The following is a 27,097-nucleotide window of genomic DNA, read 5'->3' as shown; positions in this document are numbered from 1 at the left end:
TCCATCCCTGGCGGTGTTCAAGGCTGGGTTGGATGAAGCCTTGTGTGGGATGGTTTAGTGTGAGGTGTCCCTGCCCATGGCAGGGGGGTTGGAACTAGATGATCTTGAGGTCCTTTCCAGCCCTAACTATTCTATGATTCTATGAAATAAGGTAATTTCGCATTGAAAACTATGTCCATATTGTCTAGAAGCAGTCTCCTCAAAGAAGGACTTGAGAATTTATCCCTGAAAATCTAAGATAGGAGCAATCTTTTTCCCACACATGCATTAAATGCTTCTCTCTACAAAGAAAATGATATCGTATGGACAAATGTGTTGAAATTATTAAGCAGCCTGACCTCTTTTTCTATAGCTAAGCATTGCCTTTTGGGTTTTAGAAAACATAAAATAGAATCCGAGCCTGTATTTAATCGTTTTGAGACACTTGCCACTAGGTGGTGCTCATTGTCATGGCTACAACTTTGCTTTATTAAGCACATGAGCTACTGAAGCTCATGGAGCCGGTGGGTTTTGCTTTCAGTTTTGGATGGGAATGATACTGAAAGTGTCAAGCAGAGACCCAAAGGGCAAGCTCAGCTTGGAGATGAGCTCAGTAGGGAGTGATTCCAAGCTATAGTACAATGTAAATGGGAAGATCTGGTCGGCAGTAAATAGAAGTTCTTAACATCTTCTCCTTGCAGTCCCACCATGCAAGAACTCATTAAGACAACATAAAATTTAGGGGGCCTGAGCGCTGGGTTTACCAAGTGCCAGATCAACACTTAGTACCAAGTTCACGTACTTTTTCATAAGCATTAATATCACAATGAAGTGTGAAAGGCTGCTGGAATGTATATGGAGAAAGTAGATGATAGATGTACCAAACAGTAAGCATGGTAGGCACAAGACACATGAAGCACAAGACAAAGATAGAGCCAGGCAAGAAGGGATTAATACCACTTCTCTTACTAGTGCAAACATTCATCTTCAAAGGTCTCTAACTTGCCATTTTGCATTTATTTCTCATCTTTTTTACATTCGTATCTCCTTCCATATCTCTTCCCTTCATATTAACAAACATCTATATGGCCATTTGCTTTCACAAATGGCCCAGTGATGCAGGAAATTCGGACTTAGTTACCTTCTCCACAAGACTTCTTACTAAAGTAGATGACCATTTAGAGGCCACCGACTATTGATGACAATCAACAGATGTGGCAACTTCTCTCTCTGTAATGGGCATAGCATTTTCCCAGCTCCCAGAAGGACCATGAAAATCAGTGCTTGAGGAAGACACATAGGATGATCAGACACTGCTGTTTTGGAGTTAGAGAAGCTTCATCTGTAGGGCTCTTACATTAAACCCCCTCATATTAACAAACTAAAGTCTATAGTCTAGATACAAAAAGAGTAGCAGCCTTCTGGGTACCCCACCATCGGAATTGTTCGGGTTAGGTTGGACGGAGCTTTAAGCAACCTGATCTAGTGAAAAATGTCCCTGCCCATGGCAGAGGGGTTGTACGATTTCTAAAGATCATCCAACTAACCCAAACATTTCTATGACCAGAGACAACCCCTGATTGCCTTGCCATAGATTCTATTTAAAACCCATGCAACCTTGCCCTGTCCCCAGGGTAGTTCTACCAGTGGGAAACATGTTAAGAGTTATTTTTTGTGGAGATGAGTGTGATTATATTGCTGTCAGCAGGTTCAGACACTACAGCAAGAAGAATGCAGGACACGCCTTGGTTCATGCAACTAAACAGTGACAACACACTCGTGGAAGGCAATAAAATAGTCTGTATAAACAAGGCAGAATGCCTCAGTCTTGCTTTTAATAATGTCTCAGGTTATATTTACAAACTTGCCATCAAAAGAGGATTCCTTTCCCAGGAATCTTCTATTCCGTAAGAATTACATTTCTGAAGAAGCAGCAGCATGCAGAATCAAAGCTGGATTTCTGTTTCCTGCTACAACAAGTAGGTGTGTGGAGAAGAGCCACTTGAGTTCAGTGAAGGCAATGTTAAAGGACTGCAACTGACGCTGATCGAGGCCTGAAAGGCATTGTAATACAAGAATAGGGAACACAGCTTTTGTGCTGCTCTCTGGAAGAGCCAATTACTTGGATTTGTTGCCATTATTTCAGTTACTCGTGGTATACTTTCAATAAATTTATAAGAAATTAGCTGTGATCTCTGCTGCACTTAAGACAGTGGATGCACTTGTAAGAAATTACAGTAGACTTTTATAGGGAAGGATAGCTCACACAGAAACAGCCCAACTGCACAAATCTAGGCACTACACTTGATATCCCACCAGTATTTGTATCAAATGAACTTAGATTGGGAAGAAAGGCTGACAAAATGCCAGGAGTAACAGAACTGGAGATAGTAGCCCAGAGGTAAATCTCTTCATAAGTTGTTATTAGCAGGAAATGAAGGTGACAAGATAACTTATACAGATCCCATTTACAACTACAATGAAACTGCCTAGGGATGTTCAGATTTTGTACTGTAGCAAGGGTTCAAAATGCCTTCAGTCACCAAATGCTTTTAAAGATAAGTAGTTAAAATGAGGAACTCATGCTCATGATAGAATTAAAAAGATTAAAGGAACAAAAAGGAGGTGAGATTTTTCATGAAACACAGTCCCTTGGTTCATTGGAGGGAGCATTTTAGAGGGATGGTCAAACTGTAAATCAAAGTCCCAAGAACGCAGTAGTGCATAATAATGTAGTAGAAAAAGTACTGAGGAAGCTTTTCCCTGACTCAAATACTAAAGTTCATCTCATGCCAGAGAGCGCAGAAGTCAGGATGTGGTACCAGCCTTCTGCTGCCTTAACATCCTCAGGATAAAATCATAAACTGCTTCTACTTTGAAGCAGTCCACCTTCAAACTCCAGCCACTCCTTTTACCTGTCCAAAAGGGAAAGCAGCACTTGGAGCTTGTTCACAAATAAGTAGTTTGTTGCAGAAGAAATCTAGCAAAGAAGGACAATTTGGGCAGGGAATACTGCAGAGTTTTAGTTACAACCAGGGAGAGGCAATGGAAGAGCCCTTTTCCAACACCAGTTATTTACTATGTGCATTAGACAGTAAATATTTGCTAACTTGCATGTAACCCTACTTACAAGTCTTCCTGCACAGTAAACGAAATTCGCATACCTGGCTTAGGTTTGTAGCCTATAGATACTGCTATAAAACACAAACTTCATGCAGCACCTTTGAGGCTCAGAGTTGGACTCCACATACCCGTTGCTCCTCTTTCATCCTTCATGCAACATAGAGACCACTAACCGAAAGTGAAGGCTTTCCATGCACTCCAAAGGATTAAAAAGCAGGGATGTAAACCAAATAAAACTGGAACTTTTTAATATTTTATTTTATAAATCTCAAATACACGTAGGACACAACTCATCAGAATAAACATGAATTCTGCAGGTTCAAACCTGCCAGCATAGAGCTGGGACAACCCATGCTGTTGCAAAACCACCCAAGCAAGCTTGTGTTAAGACAGCTGTAAAAGAAGTTACGCTTTGGAATGTTTTTTTCCACTATAATCCAGGCTGCTATTTTGAAGTCTTTTGTCTACTTGTGTTGATAGTAGCTTTTTACTGTAAGTGATAAACCAAAAATATTTATTTGTATTGTATAAGGTTGGCAAGTGTGGAAGGAATACATCATGATGGAGTGACTACACTAGTGGACAAAGGAAGAGTTAAGGATGTCTTTTATCTGGACTTCTGTGAGGCCTTTGACATGGTCCTCTACAACAACCTTCTCTCTAGGTCATATTGTACATCTATTATCTCTAGGTATATTTTACTTCTATTATCTCATATTATCTCTAGGTCTAAATTGGAGAGATGTGGATTTGAGGGATGGACTGTTTGGTGGATGAAGAATTGGCTGGATGGTCGCATGGTGGTAGAAGGCTGAGTTTTATCCCACTGGCTCTCAGCATGCCACAGCTTCTTATGGAGGTATTTTTTAGTTTCAGAGTTGGTAAGGGCAATGAAAAGAAGTGGTGAGTTAATAAAAAAACAGGATTAGAAAGTGCCCGGAGAACCTTTCTTTCATTTCCACACACCCACAGCTTGCAACTGTATTCATAGGGTTATGAAACTTACATCATCACCCTGTACATTGAGCAAATTGTGTATGCTGCAATATCAAACTTTAAACTCATGTCCCACAGCTGATACTTAAAGCTATCATGATGAGTATTTTTATTACATGCCTGCTTTGCTTTCCTCATTGGCTGATGAATCAAAAGCGTTTCTGATTCAGCAGGTTGGAGCTTCATAAGGGGGTGTTGAAACAGGGCATCAGAAATCTCAGCAGGCCCTGAGAGAAAGCAAGATATAACATTCTAAAACTGGTTGGCTCTGCTCACCGTGACATAACAGGAATAATACAGGGAATCTTAGCTGGAAATAGCTTATTTTTATGGCATACCTCCCTGGTTTTAGGTAAGCTCCTACTGTGGTGTGATAGCTAAGAGTGTGCATTCCCCAAATAAGAAGGAAAAATCACACAAAACCAAAGTGGCGATGATATTTTTATATGTATTATTATTGTGGTTTTATCTGATGGTGTGTGTAGCTCTAATTCCCACTTCAACAAATGTTAAAAAATGAAGACAAATACTTTTTCAGCTCCGTGAGGAGCCGCAGCCTGGTAAAACCACTTCTATTGCAACAAGTCATTGTCTTAGGCTATTTAATAATTCAAGAGGAATAGAAGAAAGTTAGATTAATACTTGGGACATTTAGTATAAGGGTGGGATTTCAATGGTCCTACTATGTCAGTGGAAGTGGAATGTGTAATTCCTGAGAAGAACTACCCCTTAAATCACTGCCAGCAACAGTCGCAGTAGCCAGAGCTACCATTATTTTCCTTTCCACATTGGATAAGTCACTGCATATTCAGTCCATATATGATAATAAAATAGATGTTGTAGTTAATCCCTATAGAATCTGGTTTTATATCCTCCTTCGGGCATCCACTTTAGGATACTGGGCTGGCTGGACTTCTGTTCTGACCTGACACAGGCTCTCTTCTTTAACCTCATGCCTATCTGTTGTTTTAGATAGCCCATAGACACTGATAATTGCAGCCTTAATCTGTTTGTGTAACACTGATACAAGAGTTTCTAAATAGGTAGAAATGCCCATGTAAGCAGTCCCCAGTTACATACCAAATGGTATGCAACAGCCATGCACAGTTCTGTGTGCTAAAATGGAATTATGAGTCAGAGTGAAAATTAAGGTCATGTAGATTGTGTATGCAGCAATCCTTGCAGTTGTATATAGGCTTTGCATAATTAGCTTGCTCTTACTCAATGTTCCCCATACTGTGCTGGTACAAAACTGCATGCATCAGCACACCATTTTTTTGGTGCAAGAAGTGGGCAGAGATAAATAAGTAATTCTGAAATACATAACATGTTTTACACTGGATACTTAAACCAAAGCAGAGTGAAGCTGCTGCCACAAATGAGCACTTAGAGAATCAATCTGAGCAACCCTCTGATACCACACGACATAGAATCATAGAATCATAGAATAGTTAGGGTTGGAAAGGACCTCAAGATCATCTAGTTCCAACCCCCCTGCCATAGGCAGGGACACCTCACACTAAACCATCCCACAACAAAGTTCCTGTTGCTGCTTTTCCTTACATGAGGATTTACATGTCTCGTGCTCAGTTGACACTTCCCACACGTCTTTTAACACAGTAACTGCTGATGCTGCTATTCTCCTGTCAAATTTGGTAGAGACCAGCAAGCATGATCCTATATGTGAAAGAACGCAGCATACAGGGATGGTTTCCATAGCAAACTAGGCTTAAATGCATCTAAGATTAATCCACACTGGAGTTTGAACTGGCGATTTTGGATATTCATGTTAGGTTTCTTGGGTATTATGTGTAATAAAACCAAACCAAAACAAAAAACCAAAAAGCTTCTTCAGAGCATATGTTACTAGATGCAGTTTAGAAGCCAATCAAATCACATAATCACAGGATGGTTTGGCTTGGAAGGGACCTTAAAGCTCATCCAGTTCCAACCCCCTGGCATGGGCACAGACACCTTCCACTAGACCAGGTCCACTAGACCAAGCCCTGTCCAACCTGGCCTTGAACATTGCCAGAGATGGGACAGCCACGGCTTCTTTGTGCCAGGGCCTCACCACCATCATAAGAAAGAATTTCTTCCTAATACCCAACCTAAATCTCCCCTCTGTCAAGATTATTTCACTTGATTCTCAATTTTTCCTCAGGTATTCTCAGCCATTACAGGCACGCCATCTCTCTGACGTGATCTAAATACCCTTAAGGGACCAAGGATCTAAACGAGGAAATTCTTCACAACTCATCAAAAAAGAGTATTGAAGCAAAGTGACAATTCATATTCTGACACAAAGCTGCCACAATGGAAATCTCCAATCCATGAGATGAGGAATATACAGACACACATTCTTCTGTTTCTAACTGGAAGCAGCAGAAGTTCATAAGGCTGGTTACCAGCTGTGAACATTCTGCTGGTTAAGACTTCAGAAAGGCCCACGTACTGCTGTAGGTTAGTAACCTTTTTGGTTCTGTCGTGAGGAAAGATCATCTCTGATTATTTCTCCCTCCCAAACGGAGTTTTGCAGGCTGAATATTTCTCCATATGAAAACCAGAGAATTCCAGCATACAGGAATCTTCTGAAACAACAAGCAGTGACTCTTTTTTCCCCTTTAGTTCAGCTCCACTTGTTGGCTCCCTTGCCATGCAAAATCCCAGTGGTGAAAGTAGGTTTTAATTTGCCAGAGCCAAACAAATTCATTTACTTATGACTGTTTAGGTAATTTTCCAAGTTCACACTGAAGGGCTGAGGAAATAAAAGCTTCCTACACTTGCAGCTCTTAAAGAGAGCCTATCACTTTATCTTTAGTTCTGGTTGTAGTTACATACATTAAACACAGACATTACACCGTTCTCATGGAAGTGTATTTAGCAATTCCCCTGTACACATTTTCAGTACGGTAGCACTGCCAGTCCTAAAGGAGTGTCTACATTGCATGGCGTAGCATGTTAACATAGGATCACCACACTGGCCTCCTTCCCACTTTATCCCCAGGGTGCAGGCAACGAATTAAAGAGCCCATTCCTGGCTCTTGGAGATGCTGCAAGGCAAAGTTGGCACATTCAGCACCAAACACATCATTGAGAAGCAGGGAATTAGCTCGTTGGCTTCATTCGGACTCTAACTTGTACCTGCAGAGCCCAACTTGTAGCTGCGGAGCCCAACTTGTAGCTGACTCTACAAGCACTGTGTAACAGAGGACATCATACACCATAATAGATGCTTCCAACTAGCTCTTGCAACAGCATTATAAAAGTTACCACGTCATATTGCACACAACTGTTCTTCCTCTCATGTATTCAAGGCACTTGACACGGAACTGCTGGAACAAGTCCAGAGGAGGCCACGAGGATGATCAGGGGACTGGAGCACCTCCCGTATGAAGATGGGCTGAGAAAGTTGGGGCTGTTCAGCCTGGAGAAGAGAAGGCTGCGTGGAGACCTCAGAGCAGCCTTCCAGTATTTGAAGAGGGCCTGTAAGGATGGTGGGGAGGGACTCTTCGTCAGGAACTGTAGTGGCAGGACAAGGGGTAAAGGATTATGACTTAAACAGGGGAAGTTTAGGTTGGATCTAAGGAGGGAATTCTTTCCTGTTAGGGTGGTGAGACACTGGAATGGGTTGCCCAGGGAGGTTGTGAGTGCTCCATCCCTGGCAGTGTTCAAGGCCAGGTTGGATGAAGCCTTGGGTGGGATGGTTTAGTGTGAGGTGTCCCTGCCCATGGCAGGGGGGTTGGAACTGGATGATCTTGAGGTCTTTTCCAACCCTAACTATTCTATGATTCTATGATTCTATGCTGTTGTTTTATTCTCTGTGCAGTAATGAATGTAGAAATGGGGAAAGGAGAGGCACTATCCTGGTTGTAAACTTCTTCTTCCCTGTACCAGAGCCCCATCATGGTGCTTTTCAGATTGCAGTGTGTGCCTAGGGCTTGTCCTTTGATAGCAATCCATCAAAAAGTATAACGAAGGGCAGCATTTGAACAATTGACTCAGTCCTAGCACACCATTTTTCAGTTGTTTTTAGAGCTGGAACAAGCACAGCTCAGAAGTACAACTGAAGGACCCAGGCTGCCTAAGATAACAACTTAGCTACCGTATCATTCTTATGAAACCAATAACAAAGGATAGAAATTGCTGTTGCAGTTGCCGGTAGCCATTGAATCCAAGATGTAGAAAGCATCTAAATGGGGACTGAATTCCTGATTCAAATGGATTCTGAGAACCAGATAAGAAGTGCCACGAGAGGCCAGTTCTGCCAGTCTTGGATTCTTTCTTAGCCTGTGGTACAGCTCCAGTCCATACGCAGGTGAGAGGCGGGAATTACGGCTTTGAATGGCTTTTGCTAGGGAGAGAATAGAATCTTGGTGATTATACTACCGTAACTACTGTATAATCACTGTATTATGATAGCAAAGTGGAGGATCACCTCTTCCAGCTTCATTTTAGAAAGAAAACAAACACAAGCGTTCTCTGAAAAGCACAGTCCTGCCAGGATGTCAAGCATGTTCCAAGTATGCCTATGGGACTAGGCCCCTCAAGGGATATGGCAGACAGGAAAACCGAACATGCCGCACCCTTAGGTGGGTGACAAGATGAACATTGCGCAGGCTCAGGCAGTTCTGTACATGCACAGGAGCACAGCTCAGCATTTAAAGAGCTTTAGAGTGATAGCAGAATGCACCTACTGAGCCAGCTGTAGACAACGCCAGAAGAAAAGGCATTTGAGTTGGTAAGCTGGAATATCGTCACCTGTATCATCAGACTTCATTGTAGATATCACCTCTATTTCTGGTTGGCTGCTCCTTAATGGATATACATTTTACACATAGATGTAGATATATATATATAAATTTCCTCCAGGTCAGGTGACAAACACATTGGCCACCAGTCAATGATTTAATAGCTTATGCAATAACACTGAAAAACTGTCTATTTTTTGCAGAGATGGGTGGCAAGAGGAATCACAGAATCACAGAGTCATGGAATCATAAAATTGTTTGGGTTGGAAAGGACCTTAAGATCATCCAATTCCAGCCCCCTGCCATGGGCAGGGATGCCTCACACTAGACCATGTCGTGCTCTGCCCTTATGCATCAGTTCCACAGCCCCATCATAGAAGGCCACCAAATTGGTCAGGCAAGATTTGCCCTTAGTGAAGCTACGCTGGCTGTCACGAATCACCTCGTTGTTTTTCATGTGCCTTAGCATGCTTTCTAGGAGAATCTGCTCCAAGATTTTGCCAGGCATAGAGATGAGACTGGCTGATCTGTAGTTTCCCATTGTTACTCCATAGATCAGATTATTGAATGTCAGTATTAGTGCAAATGCAGAAGTGCCTTACCATCTTCCACCAGGATCTACCCTGACACCCTGAAGGTTGTGAACCACTTTAGAATTTGATAAAGGTAAACCACCTCAATTGTAATAGCATTTATGAAATAGATAAATGAATATTCACACAGAGCCTGTTGAATCAGTTAAAGGGACAGAAACATTTTCATTCAAATGAGGTTACAAAAAGACAGACTCAATAAATTCATGTGTTCACATGAGTAGAATGACAAGTAAATGTAACAAATTATCAATCTGGTTTGTGAGACTGACACCAGAAAGAACCATTTTGTGTCAGTCTTGTATTTAGAGGATTTCAGTGGGACTCAGGATCAAATAGCACAGCTTTCAAGTCTCACCAGTAAAAAAAGTAGGAATCCTTTATATTTATAACACCTTCACCAAGACTTCTATTTAGGAATGTCTTCAGGTATTCCCAAACACAGCATGCAGTGAAATCCATGCATTAGTACTTAACATAGTACTATCACTCAAACACTCATAAAATGTTAGTGCTGTTGCTCATAATTGTGGATATCACCATTCCAGCCACCCCTGGATTTGGGAACACAGAATTGTTCCGGGTACTGGTTAGAAGGGATTTTTCAAATTGCATTCAAAGCATTTTTTATAATAACTCTTATTTAAAAAAGGATCCTTTTCAAGGACATCTATTATTAGGAAATAACCTGAACAGTGTTGTAAGTACCTGCACCTACACACAAGCCAATATAAAAAGAAAGAATAAATGGAAGTGTTCTTAAAAAACACAGGCAAAAATTAAAAGTCTAAATTCCTCCGGCTTCGTGCTTTGAGCTTGATATTTTTTGTTACGTAGAAGAAGGCTGTTGTTGTCTGTAGCTTATAATACATTTAAGTTGCTCAACAGGTTGTGGATGGGTCATGTTGTTCATGGTGGTATCTCAATTTAAGATCTTCTATGTTTTCCTCCTTTGGGTGGTTTGTCCACAGAAAGCTGGGTCAGAGAGCTGGAGAAACCAAGCAGGATTATTGAGAGGGTAAGATGATGGAAAGATAAATTCTTTCAGCATTCTGTCAGTAATGCTGTAATAACAACAGTAGAATAAATACAGTAACAACTAAAACATAAATCTTGGCAACTTGATAGGAAATCACACAGCAATTACTATCAAGGAAGAGTTTGTTCTATAGTTTAAGACTCAAGTAGAATCTTAATCAGCAGAACTTCCCTCTTCTTAAATATATTTACCACTATACAAAAAATAAAATATACACTACTTGTATATTTTATCAGCAGGGCAGTTATGCTTAGCATAAGCAAATATGCTGGTATTTGAAGTTTGGGGTTTTGTGATATGATGAATATTGGAAACATTCTATTTGAGACATATACGTTGATCCATACTATGTTTTTGTGCTAATGAATCAAGTTTATTGATTCAAGGGTGTTGACACACGGTGTCCACTAGAGCCATTATTCTGATCTATGCTGGGTTGGAAAAGATTCAGTCTATGTGTATTAGTGAACCAAAAATAAGGGCAATCTTTAAAAGCATTATTCTTTTCCTTTTGTTGTTTTGGTTTTTGTTCTTTTTCTTGCATATGATACAAAACAAATCTACCACTAACCTCCGGAATCTCTAGCATCAGACTCCAGTGTGAATTAATCTTAGATCTATTTTATAAGCCTAAACCATCCCTGTATGCTGATTGCTGATTGTTGGGTTCTTTCACATATAGGATCATGCTTGCTGGTCTCTGTCAAACTTGTCAGGAGAGCAGCAGCGTCAACAGTTACTGTCTGAAAAGATGTGTGGGAAGCGTCAACTGAGCACAAGAGATGTAAATCCTTGTGTAAGGAAAAGCAGCATCAGGAACTATGTTTTTATATCATGTGGTGTCACAGGGTTGCTCAGATTGCCCTGCGCAGAAGGACTTGGGGGTGCTCGTCAATGAGAAAATGAACATGGGCCAGCAGTGTGCGCTCGCAGCCCAGAAAGCCAACCGTATCCTGGGCTGCATCAAAAGGAGCGTGACCAGCAGGTCGAAGGAGGTGATCCTGCCCCTCTACTCTGCTCTCGTCAGACCTCACCTGGAGCATTGTGTGCAGTTCTGGTGTCCTCAACATAAAAAGGACATGGAACTGCTGGAACAAGTCCAGAGGAGGCCACGAGGATGATCAGGGGCTGGAGCACCTCCCGTATGAAGACAGGCTGAGGAAGTTGGGGCTGTTCAGCCTGGAGAAGAGAAGGCTGCGTGGAGACCTCATAGCAGCCTTCCAGTACCTGAAGGGGGCCAATAGGGATGATGGGGAGGGTCTCTTCATCAGGGACTGTAGTGACAGGAGAAGGGGTAACGGGTTAAAACTTAAACAGGGGAAGTTTAGATTGGGTATAAGGAGGAAATTCTTTCCTGTTAGGGTGGTGAGGCACTGGAATGGGTTGCCCAGGGAGGTTGTGAGTGCTCCATCCCTGGCAGTGTTCAAGGCCAGGTTGGATGAAGCCTTGGGTGGAATGGTTTAGTGTGAGGTGTCCCTGCCTATGGCAGTGGGGTTGGAACTAGATGATCTTGAGGTCCTTTCCAACCCTAACTATTCTATGATTCTATGATTATAAGTGCCCATTTGTGGCAGCAGCTTCACTCTGCTTTGGTTTAAGTATCCAGTGTAAAGCATGTTATGTATTTCAGAGTTAACCTATTTATTTCTGAACACTTCTTGTGCCAAAAAGAAATGTTTTGCTGATATAGAGTAACTTGGGGGGGGGGGGGGGGGGTTGCCTGCATATAGAAACTCCCCAGATGAAGAAATCTGCAACAACTATTGCATATTTTATCACCACCTACTGAACGTGACTTGTGTAAGACTCTACGCATATTCCATGATAGGACATAAACACATTATTTGTTTGGAAGCTCCTGACTTTCATTTAGAGCAAGATAAACAGTTACAAAATGCAGTGTGACAGCACAGTAGAAATTATTCCTCCCATTCCTTTCTCACTGCTTTCCAATGAACACCGATAGTTACATTTCTCTTTCTCAATGGTTCAACCATTGCCACATGTCAGAAACTTTTAAAGAGCTGGTTTAGGCTTGACTGATTTATTTGCAAGATGCTACATGATTTAAAGAATTAGAATTGCATCATTTACAGTTCTGTGTCAACCAGAAAGACTGCCCATTCTATGCAGGGCTATGTGAGACTGCTATGTGAGGTTTCATCTCTCTTTATCCAACTGTTTTCGGGCTACTGTTACTCCACTGGGAAATAAGGAAGACAAAGCCCAAATCTTCACACTTGCCATTGTGTTTGCAGTCTGAGATTTGTAGTGTGCTAAGAAAAAGAACTGTAAGCTTTGTCATCACTTTATGGTACACATCTCCTGTAAACTCCATTCCAGAGTCCTTTAAGGACAAAGTCTTCAAAATAAAGTTATTCTATATAAATTAAATGCTCCCTTTTTCCTGATGCAGAGACTTATCAGATCATCTCAGCTTTGATCAGCTCTTGCCTAGGCTTCCTGCATGCCACCTGCTTGGGAAATGGAACACAGCTGTAATTTCACCTCACGCTGTGGAGGCACCTTGGTCAAGGATGGAGTTTGGCTTTCTTATCTTTCTGTCTTTCCTGAAGCTTGCAGCTTCAGCTGAGTTTTCTCAGTCCTTCTCAGAACTGGGAGCTCATCACAACAACCATTGTTCTTTGACTCACTGTATGTGAATAGTCTGTGAAACTCACTGTCACAAGATAGTTGAAACCTAGAAATTCTTAGGCTTCATGCAGGGACTAGTCTTTGCTGTAGGCAATATTTGTGCTTGTAAAAATGCTAAATTTATAAGCATAAAGAAGTTTGGAGTAAGGTGGAAAACTCATGTTTCAGTATTTATCACTGACATGGTTTACTGGTAGACATGGCAGTCCGGGGGCAAAGGTTGGACTTGATTATCTTAAAGGTCTTTTCCAACATAGTTGATTCTATGATTCTATTGCATAAGAACAAGAGAATCCTAAATCTCAAGTTTATATCAATTCAGTTTATATCAAGATCAATATTCCGTATATGTGGGCTTAGTTTTTTCTGAGTCACCTGCAAAATTGATGTGACTTTATAGGAACATAGCATTCCCTTCTCTTTGCCATTTATTACAGCTGAGAACTCTCATCTTTTTACTGCATAGCAGATCCTCTGCGAACATCAGAGATATTTAGACTTTGGCTCTACAGGGCTAAGATGTAAGTTAGGTTAATTATGTACACAGTGCCATTAGACGTAATTTAATTGACAGTGAAACTTGATGTTAATAGTTGCTGTTGTTGTTGTTATTGTTATTATTAACCCCAAAATCTTTTGATGTTTGTTGTTGACTTAAGAAGGAATTATTTGAACAATGAGATGCCTGAATGATTGGAATGTATGCAGGAAACTGAAAGGAACTGTATGCAAAAAGTTGTCAATATGCAAGCTAAATTAACTGGAGATAAATAACATTTCCTTAATGTGCTGTTTGAGTACTCTGATCTGGTGGTATAACAGTAGATAGCAATGCTTTTAGTTAAAAATGAAACATGGATTGAGCATTTCAAAGCCCAAGGACAACCTGAAGGTTTTGGGTAGTGACAAGACAGTTAGGAGAGACCTCATGGAGATGTTGGAGCATTCTGCTGCTTTCGCTATGCTAGTGCACAAGTTGGCTCTATGCCTTGAAGGCAGAAATTACAGTTGAATGAGAGATGTTTGTTAGCAAATACATTTAATAGCAGCTTTTGGCTCTTCACACAGACTCCTTTACAGCTTTACATGTTGGTGCTGGATGACATGAAGCTCCACTGTATGTCGTATGCAGGATGTCCTAATGTTAATGACTGATTAAAGAATTACAGGATGCTGACAGTGCTTCAGTTTTCTATGACAGTCACTGGATATTTGCAGCTGAAGAGCTGCCCACAGCCTTCCTGAACTTTCTCTTCTGTCTAATCCCCATTATTGACTCAGCAGTATGGATGCAAGTTAACAGCTTACCTTATCCAGTTCCTAATGCTCTATGAAGGTGCTCACCTAATAGCCCTTTCTGGATTTTTGCCATCTCTAAAGGATAATCCACATAAGTTTTTCTATTTATGTATATTTTTATTCAGTTGAAGTAGTCTAGAGGTCTCATGAGTAATCAGACCTTCTCAAGGCAGCTCAGAAAGGACAAGAAGGAATAGAGCTTTTATACAAGGGTGTGTCAAAGTGCCTGGTGTGAACATAGAAAGGGAGGAAACTATGGAAGGGTGTGTTTGGGTAAGGGGAGCCAACCAGCCTAGAATCACAGGGAGTGGCTTGGAGAGGGACTTTATAACGGGCAGGCTGAGATGGTTCACTCTCTGTCTGGACACAGTGCTGCAAAACTTAGACTAGTGCACCTCAGCACCAGCTGCACATCTACCAGTACAGATGGCTCCACAGACAGGCTCCACCAGAAAGGAAACACGACCTGTTTCAGCCTTTCTGCAGCTTTTCACCTGGGAAGAGATCAAGATCCACAATGGCCATGGGCAAGGACAGGAGCAATGGCTGGTGATTGACAGGAAAGTGTATGATGTCAGCAAGTTTTCCAAACGACATCCTGGAGGCAGCCGAGTTATAAGCCACTATGCTGGGCAAGATGCTACGGTAAGGTCTGGAAGGGCAGAGGAGGAAGGTTGTGCCATTGTCACGTTAGGAGGACATGGTGTTTCCATAGCATCTGCCAGTGGAGAGTGATCGTGGTAGTTGGCATTGGGCTTGGGGCATGGATTTGCCTAAAGCCAGGATCCCGTATTTTTTTCCAAATTCTCTTGAGTATTTCAGAGCTCATAATTATGTATATACAGTGAGAATTATATCCATATGTAGAATTGTGTATGTATAGAGATAATTGTGTGTATATGGTGAGAATTAGCTTCCTCTGTGGATTACTTTGTATATATAGATGATACGCATTGCAGAACATTATGCTGATATCAAATGCTGAAGAATAGGTGTGTTGCAGATGACATTCCTGAAAGTTAATCTCTCATAAGATGTGAATCAGGGCCTAAGAGCAGGGGGGAGAAAGGACAGGTTGCAGGACTGAAAGGCTTACGTTTCTGTGATACAGATCTGTGGTACTGATATCGTGGATAGGAAATGCTGCTTGAAAGTGTTCTGGCTCCTGTTTCTAAGGTGCAATATTGATCCTTACAGCTTGACTCAGTTCTAGAATTCCTGGCAAGAGGGAGCTGCATAAAAAATACATAAAACCCTGTAGGATAAAGTGCACAGAATCATAATGGAAATGTTTCCCCATTCTTCTGGGTCTGAACTCGTTTGTCACTGTGACAAAGGGCTGCTAGGTATGTATAAAAATCTCATCTGCCCAAAACGTCACCTTGCTCTGATTCCCTCCAGACTAACATACATACTCAAAGACAGATTGTCTCTAAACAAGAAACCCCAGAAGAATGTCAGACTGCAGAAATCCTCTGTCTTCCAGGGACTTAATCCTGACCAGACATGCAGAATTTCTTTGTTCCTTGACTTTTAGAGCCAAAATCAGCCAGCACCTGGCTGCTGGAGGATTCTGTTAAATCTACTCTTTCTGGAGTATGGTCAGTTTCTTTAACTTTCTTCTGGAAAAATTCCCTGAGAACATGAAGTAAAGAAGAGGGTTGATTTATCTGGAATTTCATACTTTATTCCCTAGTTTGTGTTTGATTTTGAAACTGGCATCTCAAATAGTTCTTGGACAGGCCCATTTTTGTGTCACTGGTGCTCCCCGTTCAAACCATCAATCAGTCTTAAATCTTAGAAGGAATTGTAAGATACCCAGTTAATCCTGCTGTGTGGAGAGCTTCAGTGTATATCTCCCATGGTCCCAATGTAATGAGGATTTTAAAAACATCATCCTAAGTATAGCAAAGATTCATTCATTGACATGTTTTCCTGCTCCTGGGTCCCATTCATAGGGCAGGGCTGCTGGCTAGAGGCTTCTAGGGAAGGACTGTGCTGAAACAATCAGATGAAAGAGCATGCTTTCCTCGGCAAAGGGTTTTTCATCAAACACTTTCATGTTTATTACCAGCCTCTCCCAGGTACTCTTATGAAATCTGGTTTCTTGAAACTTCTCCAGCGTCCTTGGGCTGAGCTCCAGTTGATGGCAAGGAATTACAGGAGCAACCAAAGGGACAAAAATGGGCAAAAGAAACTGGATAATATATTACATACCAAAGACTTGGAATAAGGACTCAGCATCTGGTGCTTATCCTTTCTTAACGCTATCGTTTGTGTCTTTCTCAGGATGCCTTTATAGCATTCCATAACGATAAGTCCGTGGTGGAAAGATACTTGAAATCACTGCTGATTGGGGAGCTGGCACCAGATCAACCCAGCTTCGAGTCTAATAAAAAAGTGAGTGTCCTAGAATCCAGCAGTGGGAATGGCTTAGGGTTTGGTATGGGAGGAGAAGGAAAACAAAAGAGCTATCAGCATGCCTGACATTGTGCCATAGGCATGGAAGCACGCACTGTCCCAGAATCACTAAACCCACACCCGGGTGTGAGGAATGAGCCCCAGAGCCCCAGATTCTGCTCGGTTCTTCCTACTGCAATGTGTCAGTATCAAAGCTTGTCAGTAACTTGTTTTCCAGTGTCAAAGCAAAACCAAGATCTGTTGATCTGACGCTCATCTTAACACAGAGGACCCTCTGAGAGAGTGTCTCCTGTGACTTCCATGTCTACTTTGGGATTCTTGGGTCTGCCGTGTTTCATTTTCAATGTAGTCAGTGCATTAATACTCACTTTTCCCACAGAAAGCACTTTTAGAGGATTTTCGCGAGCTGCGCTGCTCTGTTGAGAAGATGGGACTTCTGAGGCCAAATTACACCTTTTTCTTCCTGATTTTCCTTCACCTCCTGGTACTGGATGTTGCATCCTGGCTCGTGATCTGGCACTTTGGAATATCCTTTGTGCCTTTCGTGGCTGGCATGGCGTTCTTCACCACGGCCCAGGTAAACTGCTGACAGCCATTCAACACTGCAGACCTGTTTGGCTCTCCTGGGTAGAAGATAACAAGATGCTGATATCCCAGTTGTTGCTTTACTTCCTCATCTTAGATCCTGTTGTCTGGCTGAGAACAAGCATGTTCTACAGCACAGTTCTGGTTGCCTCCAGCAAAACCCATTTTGCTGACCAGCTCCTCGCCAGGGTTGGTGGGTGCTGTGAAGCTGGCATTTCATAAGATGGGATGAGCTGATCTCGTCACTTACCAAACCAATAGAGGGAATATTTCATGCTCAACTCCACTGTTGAATGTTTGATAGCTCTGGTGCTTGTTGGATCCTTTAGGAGCCAGTTACACTCAGCAGTCCTGAATAATAGAAGGATATGATACATGTCAGGGTTGGTGGAGGGAAGGAGGGAATAGGGACTTTGTGACCCTTAGATGGGAAACATTGGAGGGTGAAGAAGGAAGAAAGCAAGATTTTCTTAGAGGCACTGAAACCTTGGGTTTGTTCAGACATGTATGGACAAAGTGTGAAGTAACTCATCTTTTTTAAACCATCTGTTCTATTTGCCCAATATCTGCTAGGGCAGATACTCCTCAGAGGGCATTCTTGTATTTCCATAGGAAAAATTGAATGCAATCAAGTTGTGGATTTGGAAATGCCTGCATTATCTAGCCAGTTACTTGGAAATCATCAGTTTGCAATGGGAGCAAAAGACTTCCATGCCTTAACAGTCAACTTGATTGTAGTGCTATTTTGCTACTTTCCCCTCAGCTGCTACAATAAAATCAGTTATCTGGTATCTGAAAAGTTGGACCAGATGATCCTTGTGGTCTTTTCCAACCTGGTATTCTATGTATTCCATGGTGTTCTATGATGTTGAGCATCTTTAGGACAGTAGCCTGGAAGGAAGCTCGCAGCATCTAAGACAACAGGTGGGGTTTCTTCCCCAAACCAGGAGGGAGATGCACTCATACTCTGAAGTTACAGAGAATCTGAAGGCAAATGAATGCAATGCCACTGTGTCTCTTCTTCCCCAGTGATCCTCTTGTCTTACAGATCCAGATGGGCTGGTTCCAACATGATCTGGGGCACTGCTCTGTCTTCAGGAAGCCTAAATGGAATCGACTTCTGCATATTGTGGTGATAAATGTTCTGAAGGTAGTTGCCTCATGGTGGGAATATTCTCTGGGGTTAACATGGACTAAGCAATGAATGGGAGTGTCCCTATATTCAGGCAATATGGCCTGCGAGGGAAGTGTAGTTCAGCTGTGAATAAGAGGTGGATAAATAGTAATTATTGATACTGTTCTAGTTTGAATCCCTGGTCTTCATATTTTCATGCAGGGGTTACCAGCCAGCTGGTGGAATCACCTACACAACCAGCACCATGCCAAACCCAACTGCTTTCGCAAAGACCCTGACCTCAACATGCACCCTCTCCTCTTCAGCTTGGGAAAGACACTCTCTGTGGAGGTGAGCATGGGCATTTTTTGAGAAATAAAGATTTTAATAACAGGAAGCTACAGACTGAGATATAGTAAGAACCAGGTTGTGCCTTTCTGCATGAACTCGTAATTCCCAAGGTGTTCCAAGTCTGAGAGTCTCATTTACTGACTGGTTATTATGATTCTTAGCCACTGCTCCGGTTTAAGCCCAGTCGGTAACTCAGAGCCATGCAGCCGTTCGCTTACTCTCCCCTTCCCCTCCCCTTCAGGCAGGATAGGGAGGAGAACAGAAGGAATGTAAACCCCAAGGGTTTAGAAAAGAACAGTTCAATAATAAAAGTATAACATAAAACTTCTACTACTAATAATAATTATAAGGGAAATAACAAGGGGAGAGAATATAAAACTAAAAATGGAAAGGAAAAAAACAATAAACATAAGTGATGCCAATACAATTGCTCACCACCTGCCAACGGATACCCAGCCTGACCTGAGCAGTGATCTGCCATTCCGGGTGACTCCCTCCAGTTTCTGTGCTGGGCATGATGTGCTGTGGTATGGAATACCCTTTTGGCTAGTTTGGGTCAGGTGTCCTGTCTCTGTTTCCTCCCACCTTCCCTTGCCTCTCCTCACTCGCAAAGCATGAGACTGAGAAGTCCTTGATCAGGGTAAAGATTACTGAGCAACAAGTAAAACATTGGTGTGTTATCAGTATTGTTCTCAGACTAAAGCTGAAACACAGCACTGCACCAGCAACTAGGATGGAGAAATATAACTGTTATAGCTGAACCCAGAACAGGCACCAGCTTCTGAGAAGCAATGTCTTAAAATCAGTGCTTACGTTCTCTGTGTTGCTAGAAGTGCAAGGTAAGCACCTTGCCGACAGCACAAAGAATGAGTCAGTCCACTCGCATTAGTGTTAGATGTTGTTAGTGATGCTGTAGATAGTGAGTCAGACGTTCCCTCTGGGTCCTCTGGCTGTGGGAACTGTTTGGCAACTAAATCCTTCAGGATCAGTATATGTGCTATGCACAAAACAGAAGCATAGGAAATGATGTCTTAATCATAAATTTTACAGCTTTCATAAAAATAAAAACTGTGAACAGGCCCTCCCTTCATTCTTATGATTTCTGATTCCATAAGGATAGGCAAAGTCTCTTCTGCCTCTTCATGCCCTGGCAATTCTCTTTACTCTTGGGGTGATGAAATGGCATCTTTGCTAGATAACCAGCCTCTTAAATTAACATCTCATTATTCTTTAGCTGGCAATAAGAAAAGAAATTATATTATACTATTTTTCCTCATGCCTCTCCAAGGCATTTGGAAAATTCCAGTTCTGCTATCTCAAAGACTCCTGTAAAGAAAGTTTGCACAAAATGTTTATTCATAGAAAACTTTTAGCTGCAAGTGGGAAGGATTTTGTCCATGATCTTCTGAAAGCTCTCTCATGGCTATATATGAGCATGATCATGAACATCTCTAGTGGCTACGCTAGACTGAGTTTGATGGAAGTGAAAATGTAGGAAATCAGTTCTCATGTCTTCCTGCTTTTTAAAAGAAAGTCAGGCACATTGTGGATGGGCAAAGTGGATTTCAGTGCTTTCATTTCATAGAATCGTAGAATAGTTAGGGTTGGAAAGGACCTTAAGATCAACAAGTTCCAACCCCCCTGGCATGGGCAGGAACACCTCACACTAAACCAGGTCACCCAAGGCTCTGTCCAGCCTGGCCTTGAACACTGCCAGGGATGGAGCACTCACAACCTGCCTGGGCAACCGATTCCAGTGCCTCACCACCCTAACAGGAAAGAATTTCCTCCTTATATCCAATCTAAACTTCCCCTGTTTAAGTTTTAACCCATTACCCCTTGTCCTGTCACTACAGACCCTGACGAAGAGTCCATCCCCAGCATCCCTATAGGCCCCCTTCAGGTACTGGAAGGCTGCTCTGAGGTCTCCCTGCAGCCTTCTCTTCTCCAGGCTTAAGAGCCCCAACTTTAGTCCAGTGAAGTTGTTTTGTTTCAGTTTTGACCCAGTGAAAACATCTTTGAGGTTTTCATGCTTTTATTTTCTCACTAATAGGGAAGATCCGGAAATAGTTTGTTTTGCTTTCTTATTATTTTGTCATTTGAAGAATCATAGGCACAAGATGTGCAGATAATGTTAAGAATCCTTTTGTACAAATAGTGAAAAGATACACTGGGAAGAAAGAAAATCGTTGTGCTTTTTGTAAATATTTAATCTCTTTGCTGCTTGAAGGTGAAGTATTCAAGAAACTAAAAAGGCTGATGTGTTTACAGAGTGCTTGCGGCTTTGACATTACAGAAATTATTGTACAGTCATTATAGGATGGCATCCAAATGCTTTCATCACTTCTGACCACTATCTCCTCTATTACTCCAAAATTTGGTATGTCTGCATCCTATCTCATCTGATACAGTGATTCAGATGTAGCTTTCACAGCAAGCACATCCTGCATTCATCACCCTCCAAGATTACTTACTTCATGTTAATAACCTGCTCCTCCCCAAGCACTGAGAGTCTCAGCTCTCTGCAGTAAATATGCAGCTAGATGGGACTTTCGTTACCAGTGAGCATTGTGAGCATGACTTGTAAGCATTTTTTTGTGATTTTTGAGCATTTTTGTATCCTGACATTAGTTTTGGAGCCCTCGTAAAAAATTGCTCTGTTCTGACATAGACATAATGTTGATATCTAGATACAGAGGCTGAAACGAAACCTGCTTCTATCTCCTGATTTGGAACTTCAGTACCTGCTTTTCAAAAGGAGGGGTTGAAATAGAAAGATTCAGAGGTAGTTCTTGATGTGTTCATTAAAAAGGAATAAGCAGCCTCTGAGGTTTCCAACTGGCCCATTGCAATGTCTTTTCATCTTTCAGCTTGGAAAAAAGAAGAAGAAGTTCATGCCTTACAATTATCAGCATAAGTATTTCATCTGTGAGTATCCCCATTTCCTTGCAGTGCTGCAGGAACTTCACCTAAATATCATGACTGCATCTCTTTCTCAAAATAAAGGTTTTAAAGATATTCCAGTTTAAGTCACAGCTCCCAGAAATTTCCTTCACACCAAAGAAGGTTCACATGAGGAGTTATTGCCCCTTATGTCTCTCTTAGGATAATGTGGCATTAGGCAACATATAGGGGTGAATCAAGTATATGGATGAAAGGGCTGGGAAAGAAATGAAGTGGTGGCATGAAAAGAGGTTGCTGAAAAGACATGTTGCCTTGTGAAAGCTGGTGTAAATGGAACACAGCACTTTTATTTGCACTCGAAACCGAATCTTTCTTCTTACAGAAGAATATTCTGGAAGATTTATGATACAGTGAATTGATAAATCTCTCTCTGGTTTCCTTCTTTCCTTCAGTATTGGCCCCACTTGCACTTGTACCTTTCTTCCAGCTGTCTATATTCTACTTTGCAATCAAGAGGAAAAAGTGGTTGGTAAGCACTACTTACACTGTCTAGAGAAGATTCAAAACCTGCCTGCACTCTGTGGCTATATTAACCTTAACCTCAAGTGACTGGGGGACTTAAGACAGAAAAGGCTGATTCTAGGCTTGCTGCAGCAGGAATGCAGCCAATGGGACTGGGAAGAATTTTCTAGACGCTATTTAGCCTGTTAATTGCTGAATAAAAGTTAACAGAAGACTATCAGAGCTAGTCCCAAAACAGGGCTGTTTGTTTGTGGGTCTTTAGTTACTGAAGGTAAAGTGAGTGCTGTGGGGATGTTTCAGGGATACAGTCAACTTGAGAGAGAATGATGGTGCGGAGCCTCCCCTTGATAAATGAGAGACCAGTAACTAAGAACATTTTTACTGCTGGAGTTCAAGTAAAGGGGAGAGGAGGGAGCAGAAAGGGTTCATCAACAAAGCCTTATTTTCATCTTGTTTTGTTTTACAGGACCTCTTCTTGGTTGTGACTTTCAACATCCGAGTGTGCCTCATGTATATTCCTTTAATGGGATTTAACAACTTCATGATCTACTACTGGCTGTCCAGGTAACACACAGCATACCCTGAGTCCCCATGACTAATACTTGGAAACAATACTGAGTTTCAGTGAAAAGAAATGAAAACTAGTCATATTCATTACAGTATTCTCAGAAATAACTAGTCAGCCAAGAAGAAAAAATTCAGGGTAGGGGTAGTGGCTGCTCAGGGACATCTGCAATATCTGAGCTGTTCTCAAAAGAAACTACAAAATGTAGGAAGCAAAGGGGTGACATAGGAAGTCCTGAATTACGTAAAAGTGCTCTTTCACTAAAGATGAGATTCAGGAAGATGTTTTAATGGTAAATTTGCATGGGATTAGAGCTATGGTAAGTGTTTCTGTGTTTATCTGTGCAGGTACCTGGAGAGTACCTGGTTTATTTGGGTGTCACAGATGAATCACATTCCAATGCACATTGATTATGATACGAACAAAGACTGGGTATCTACTCAGGTGAGAATCTCTTTTTTCTCGAAAGGGTCTGCAATTCTGAATTGTAGGACAGCATGCTTATTCTCATAGCTGTAATGCTGCGTTAATGAGGTTTGTCCTTGCTTTTTGTTAAATAGGCATTTCTGTAGTAGTAAAACTCATAAAACTTTAGTTGTAACAAAGGACATCTAGGGTAAAAAAAATCTACTTTTTCGTTGAAATATTTTCATGCATTTTTTGCAACGCTTTCCCCTTCTTATTATGAAAAAGTACTGATGATATAACAGTTGATCTCCTTTTTAGACCAACTAAAAAGAAGTAAAATGTGACAGGATACCTTTAAGTTTTACCCTACATGTTACAGATTTACTGTAGATGAGATAAATCTGACAATATTTAGGTCTGGTTAAAACTAATATGTAAATGCAACTCAACTTTACTCACACGTCTGCTGCCTCCAGCGGTATTATCCCACATAGGGGTGATATGCATTTTTTCTTACATTAAGGGAAAAAAACCCAAAGGAACTTGGTATTCTTCTGACCAAATTTGGAAGTCTGTATCTGAACAACTGCTACATTCATTGAAGTGAAAGAGCCATTTCTAGAGCATGATTCACCTTATTCTAAAATACACATCTAAAGCAGGTCAGATGAATGGCAACTGGTGTTCGACATTGACTGTAAGGTGATGAGCTCAGATGCAGATTTCAGACTAAAGGTGTCTAAGTTTGGTGAGATAAAACCTATGTACACAAACCTTTCCCTCATACTTCTGCATCTGACTCCACTTGTACTAGTTGGAGGAGGCCAGAAGAATGGTTTTTGTTTCTCAACTGGGCATCTTTTCTTTCCATTCTTTCCATCCAAGTGAAATATGTGAGAACCTCTTAAAAGAATCACAGTTGGGGTTGTGTGCATGACAGTCAAGTTGTTATTTCTGAACAAAGAGCTATTTAAATTGACCTATATCCTGACAACCTATTTAAATCTAGACTTAAAATTAAATCTAAATCATGCATTTCTTTGGTGTCTTTTTCTCCCAGCTCCATGCAACGTGCAACGTGAAACAATCTTTGTTCAATGACTGGTTCACTGGGCACCTCAACTTCCAAATTGAGCACCAGTGAGTATGATTATGGGAATGGGAGTGGGGATGATGTGTGGAACTTAAAAGACAGCAAGGCCATGTAGTCTCACATTGAACCATCCCAGGAGACCCTTTGCTCTCCTTCTGGGAGAGGGCAGGGAATTACTTTGGACAGAGGGAACAGAGAATGATGCAAGCCAAGACTTACACTAACTCCCTCTCCTTCAATTCTGCAGCCTTTTCCCCACAATGCCTCGACACAACTACTGCAAAGTAGCTCCACTGGTGAAAGCCCTTTGTGATAAGCATGGCATTGAGTATAAAAGCAAGACTCTACTGACAGCATTTTCAGATATTTTGCAGTAAGTATCACTTAGCAAGATAGTTTTGCATTATAATTGCTTGCAAGGAAGAGACATAGGCAACCATTTCAAATCTATTTCCATGGAGAGATCAAACCTAGAGTTTATTTCAGTTTTTCTGAAGGCACTTAAATTTTCAGACTTGTTTTAAATAAATTAATTTTTAATTAATTAATTAATTTTTAAAAACTTACGAAGTTTTAAAGATTTGTTTTTTCTTATTTAATCTTCTCAACACATTTGCTTTACGAAGACTGCTATGAGACATCCATGCAGGCTTTAATCCATTTTTTCCATTTACTTAATTTTCTTTCTAAATTGCATCCCATGAGTTGAATACTGTCTCCTCACAAGCGATTTTTTACTTTCTTTTCCTGCAGCTCACTGAAGGATTCCGGAGAGCACTGGCTTGAAGCTTATCTGCATGGATAGAAACTGGCAACTCTCAAAGAGAACCTCTTCACCAGGGAACTGCTGCAGAGTCAGCGCAGACCAGCAGTGTGTGTGTCTTCTGGCATAGAAACTTGGGAGCTGGACAAAGCTAACTGCAGTAAGAATGAGTGGTAAAGTGGTTTCAAGAGACATTTTTTCTTGTTCTCAACCATGGACCTCTGTTTTTCCTGTTCTCAAAATCAGAATTTAGAGCCATGATGAACTGGGCCTTTAAACTGGGGAGAAGTGGCTCTGGAATCAGCTCGCTCAGTTGACTTCATTGGAGGTGTCAGCTCATTGCTTATGGAAATGTATGAACAACAAAGAAGAGTTTGAAAAGTGAACAACAAGACCCACCTGCAATCTGTTGAGCAACTTAAATATATTATGAACTACAGACAACAGCAGCCTTCTTTTATAAAGCCCAACGCACAAAGCAGGAGGAATGCGGACTTTTCAGTTTCGCCCGTGTTTTTTTAAGAACACCTCAATTTATTCTTTCTTTTTATATTGGTTTGTGTGTAGGTGCAGGTACTCACAACACTGTTCTGGTTATTTCCTAATAATAGATGTCCTTGAAGAAGATCCTGATTTAAAAAGTAGTTATTAAAAAACTGCTTTGAATGCAATTTGAAAATCCCTTCTAACCAGTATCCGGAACAATTCTGTGTTCCCACATCCAAGGGTGGTTACAATGGTGTTATCCACAATTATGAGCAACAGCACCAACATCTTATGCATATTTGAGTGTTTGAGTGATAGTACTATCTTACGTACTAATGCATGGATTTCACTGCATGCTGTGTTTGGGAATACCTGAAGACATTCCTAAATAGAAGTCTTGGTGAAGATTAAGGATTCATACTTTTTTTACTGGTGAGACTTGAAAGCTGTGCTATTAAATCCTGAGTCCCACTGAAATCCTGTAAATACAAGACTGACACAAAATGGTTCTTTCTGGTGTCAGTCTCACAAACCAGACTGATTATTTGTTACATGTACTTGTCATTCGACTCATGTGAATGTAATAATTGAAACCTCATTTGAATGAAAATGATTTCTGTCCCTTTAACTGATTCAACAGGCTCTGTGTGAATATTCATTTCTTTATCTATTTCATAAATGCTATTACAATTGAGGTGGTTTACTTTTATCGAATTCTAAAGTGGTTCACAACATTCAGGGTATCAGGGTAGGTCCTGGTGAGAAATTGGTAAGCCACTTTTGCACTTGCACGGATACCGAAGCCTCAATAGTATGATCTTAAAGAGTAATACTAGGAAACTACAGACCAGAAGGTGGCTGGGGGCAGCCGCCATGGCTTCACTAAGTGCAAATCCTGCCTGACCAATGTGGTGGCCTTCAATGATGGGGCTAAGGAACTGATGGAGAGGGGCAAAGCAGTTGACGTCATCTACTTGGACTTGTGCAAAGTGTGACAGGCCTTTGCATCAGGAAAACGGGACCATTTAGTTTATCTAAGGTAACTTTATGCTGGTTTTCCATCTCCTTTTTGATGGATTGCTATCAAAGGACATGCCCCAGGCACACACTGCAATCTGAGATGCACCATGGTGGGTCTCTAGTACAGGGAAGAAGCAGTTTAAAATCAGGATAGTGCCTCTCCTTTCCCCATTTCTGCACTCATTACTGCACAGAGAATAAAACAACAGCATGCCTTGAATACATGAGAGGAAGAACAGTTGTGTGCAATATGACGTGGTAACTTTTATAACGCTGTTGCAAGAGCTAGTTGGAAGCATCTATTATGGTGTATGATGTCCTCTATTACACAGTGCTTGTAGAGTCAGCTACAAGTTGGGCTCCGCAGCTACAAGTTGGGCTCTGCAGGTACAAGTTAGAGTCCGAATGAAGCCAACGAGCTAATTCCCTG

At 41.4% G+C, this 27,097-nt stretch overlaps 1 protein-coding gene across 1 annotated transcript; it reads left to right on the top strand.

Moving 5' to 3' along the window:
• Positions 1-14,861: 14,861 nt before the first annotated feature.
• LOC136016943 (acyl-CoA (8-3)-desaturase-like) lies at positions 14,862-26,024 on the top strand. Its single transcript, XM_065684729.1, has 12 exons — positions 14,862-15,080; positions 16,725-16,835; positions 17,236-17,433; positions 18,490-18,591; positions 18,778-18,906; positions 21,777-21,834; positions 22,263-22,339; positions 22,799-22,896; positions 23,245-23,341; positions 24,366-24,445; positions 24,646-24,771; positions 25,152-26,024. Exons 1-12 carry the CDS (start codon positions 14,862-14,864, stop codon positions 25,201-25,203), a joined length of 1,347 nt encoding a protein of 448 aa, XP_065540801.1. The 3' UTR covers positions 25,204-26,024.
• Positions 26,025-27,097: the final 1,073 nt, after the last annotated feature.

This window comes from Lathamus discolor, chromosome 6, assembly GCF_037157495.1.
Source record: "Lathamus discolor isolate bLatDis1 chromosome 6, bLatDis1.hap1, whole genome shotgun sequence".
Taxonomy (NCBI): Eukaryota; Metazoa; Chordata; class Aves; order Psittaciformes; family Psittacidae; genus Lathamus; species Lathamus discolor.
Note: the sequence above shows the minus strand (reverse complement) of the source record. Positions and strands in the feature narration are given on the sequence as shown.

Excerpts from the sequence above, each read along its gene's own strand:
- LOC136016943 (XM_065684729.1), top strand. The coding sequence starts at position 14,862 with ATGGCTCCACAGACAGGCTCCACCAGAAAGGAAACACGACCTGTTTCA. Across the intron at positions 21,835-22,262 it reads TCAGCATAAGTATTTCATCT|TATTGGCCCCACTTGCACTT; the intron begins GTGAGTATCCCC and ends TCTTTCCTTCAG. Across the intron at positions 24,446-24,645 it reads AACTTCCAAATTGAGCACCA|CCTTTTCCCCACAATGCCTC; the intron begins GTGAGTATGATT and ends TCAATTCTGCAG.